At 45.0% G+C, this 2,956-nt stretch overlaps 1 protein-coding gene across 1 annotated transcript in view; it reads right to left on the reverse strand.

Moving 5' to 3' along the window:
* Positions 1-1,532: 1,532 nt before the first annotated feature.
* Positions 1,533-2,956, reverse strand: part of LOC107081133 (PRELI domain-containing protein 1, mitochondrial-like) — a 5,868-nt gene continuing 4,444 nt past the window's right edge. The window contains exon 5 of the mRNA XM_015369340.1: positions 1,533-1,640. Coding sequence (XP_015224826.1) covers positions 1,533-1,640 — 108 coding nt within the window. The remainder of the gene's footprint in view (positions 1,641-2,956) is intronic.

A 2,956-nucleotide genomic window follows, 5' to 3' on the forward strand; every position in this document is an offset into this window, starting at 1 on the left:
CTTCAGGATATTGATGATCATGAGATGATTTATATCTTAGACCAAAGGTAAATGAACCTAGAAATTAAATGACGTACTTGACGTTTGCTTTTCTTCACCAGACAAGAAGGAGCTACACCTGCCTAAAGGCTGATTTATACACAGAAATCAGGTCGTCTGCGTGTGTTGCAGTTAACGCAGATATGCCCCGCCTCTTCCACAGACAATCTGCTGCACCTCTCCCATATTATAGGTTATCGCAGACAGTGCCGCAGACTGGAGGCCTCTCATTGGTCAAATCTACATCCACTCTACACTATGCATATTTCCTTGGCTGGTTTGGTTCCTTACCAGCTTGTTTTGTTTGTGTGTCCACCATTGTGGAAAACCACTCGTGAAGATGGACCACTTAGAAGAGCGAGGTGCGCGAGAATGCTGGGACTTTTTCTCCGCACTTTTTGAGGGCCAAAAAGAGCGGAGATCCAGGTATCTAGACCCACAGCTAGTTCCTGATTGTCCCTCTGGTGTTGTGGCGTGGAATAACAGTGCAGACCACGCTTCAATATTGGGCATAAATTCAAAAATATCTGCGACAAGCTCAATAGGACGCACTGCTGCGGAAGGATAACCTGCCGTTAAGGGTCACAGAGTAGACGGACCGATACAGAGAAGCCTTTCGCTCTTGACACAGCTCTTTTTTCTCCTCAGCAGACTGAAATAATCCGTCTTTTCTATCCTCCTGTAAACCAGGCTACGATAACTGCTCCACTGGAGGCAGAGATTGACCCTGACCTGAAGACAGGAGTCCAACTTCTTCAGGGTGATAACCTTTCTCAGACTTACAACATGATTCCACATCCTCTGGTTTTTCCGTCACCATACACCGACAGAGCAACTGCGTAGTTTAGGTCAATTAATGAGAACGTTCTGCATGACTCCTCTGAACGTCACTGTCCTTAAACATGATCTCTGTCCTGGAGCAATTTCTGATCTAGACCACTTGGCTCTGCTCGCACCTTCTGCTTCTGCCGTCTTTGGACTTTAAAGATCTTGGAACAGAGTTAAACGCTGTTACCACACTAGTTTTTGTATGGAAGCGCAAGGTGGTCTGCGACTGACCTGACAGGGACAGGAAGGGAGGATGTGGGATCTAGGGGGTAGAGGAGCAGATCCTCATCAGCCGCCAATGGCTGCACTGTAAGATGAAGGTCAAGGCTTGAAGGCACCAACAGACCCAGAACACCTTCGTAAAGGTGAGACCTTCAGGTTTGCAAAGCACACACTCACAGATTCTGTCCCTTAACGCCACAGACAGAACCCAAGACAGAAGACATACATAGAAGGGTCACTAGAAAGCAACCAAGGTACCCCAAGGTAGGAGTTCAAGGTACCAATGAACTGCTGTAAAAAGCCCAGCATGAACTACGGCCAGCACCAATGCTACATGTCTTAGAATCAGAACCTTAGATGTAGAGATGGACCAGCTCCACCTCTGAGGTAGAACTGCTCTGAATGGTGTCTACTGCTACCCAGCTCATCCATCTGTTGATTGTTTATTTATGTAGTAATGTCTTTATCTTACTCTGTATCCTGGACAGAGCGTGCTCCAGACCCCGCATGGCTTTAGCTTGGTTACTTTTAAACCGGGCCAGCCCAAACTCCTGATGGACAGACAGAGAGAGTTAGACAAACAACATGGATACACCAACGATAGATGACCATCCTGACATCCAGGAGAGGAGGTTCACGTTTCCCTTTATTCTTGGTGTGACAGGAAGCAGGAAAACAAGTGGCTAAAGCTATGATCTAATGATGCGTTAATTGGGTGTCAAAGTATCTGACTTACACATAAAGGATATGGTGGACAGCATAGGGCAGTGTCTAGAGCAGGGGTCACCAACCTTTTTAAGGCTGAGGGCCACTTCAAGGGTACCGAGACTTAGGAAGGGCGACCATTACTGACTCATGAGCTGCAAGGGTTAGCGTTAGCCTAAACTTTGTTCATTATCAACATATTTTTATTGTTTCTAATAATTTCTACGTTTATTTAGACATTGTCATTTTGAAGTCTCTATAGATGATTAAAAAGAAGAGCAACAGAATAAAATAAAATTTCAAACTTAGCCCACTGGTGGGTTGTTCTTTATTTAGAAGACTCTGAGGGCCCCCCATGTGGTCCTTGAGGGCACCTTGGTGCCCACGGGCACCGCGTTGGTGACCCCTGGTCTAGAGGTCCTGCTTTAGATTCAAACATCTGGGCATCCAAGCAGTGGAGCTTCCCATCGTTCGATGCTCAAGTCCACAAATCTGACCTTTTGCAACTTTACGCAGAGCGTCAACCAATCAGAAAAGCTAATCCAGAAGTTTTCTGGTAGATGGACAATAGATGCAAGGTGTTATTGCTTCTGCAGAGCAATAAATAAATAAATATAAAGGCATTAAACTCAGGTTATAAAACGGCAGAATAATTGATTGTTATTACGTTCAAACGAAAGAGAGTGAGCTCTGATCATTATTGCTCATTTTTTACTGAGCTGTGGAGAAAAATAGTTTAACAACCTTGAAACCTACCAAAAATATCAGATTTTATGTTCTATTACTTGTGCTTTTTACCACAGTCCTTAAAAATACTTTATATTCACTTTGAGCCACCTGAGGGAAGTTGCCCCCCCCCCCCCCCCCTTCCCAAAATTACTGCAACTGCAGGTTTCCAGACGGATATGCGGCGTCAGGTTACCCCCCCCCCCCCCCCTTCTTCAAATCAGACAAAATTAGTGTCAAAAGTTTGCGCAGCGAAATTTTTCGTTTGTGCTGCTATAATCTTAAAGATATAAAGAATATTTCTAGAGGTCATCAAAGGTCAACCAGCCCCCCACCTTCTTCAAATCAGATGAAATGGGTGTCAGTTAACTCAGCTCCGTTTGTGCTGGTTTGTGCAGCAAAAAAGTTCGTTTGTGCCTCATCAAGGGTCAACCCC

The sequence above is a fragment of the Cyprinodon variegatus genome, unplaced genomic scaffold (assembly GCF_000732505.1).
Source record: "Cyprinodon variegatus isolate N-32 unplaced genomic scaffold, C_variegatus-1.0 Scaffold3025, whole genome shotgun sequence".
NCBI classification, from domain to species: domain Eukaryota; kingdom Metazoa; phylum Chordata; class Actinopteri; order Cyprinodontiformes; family Cyprinodontidae; genus Cyprinodon; species Cyprinodon variegatus.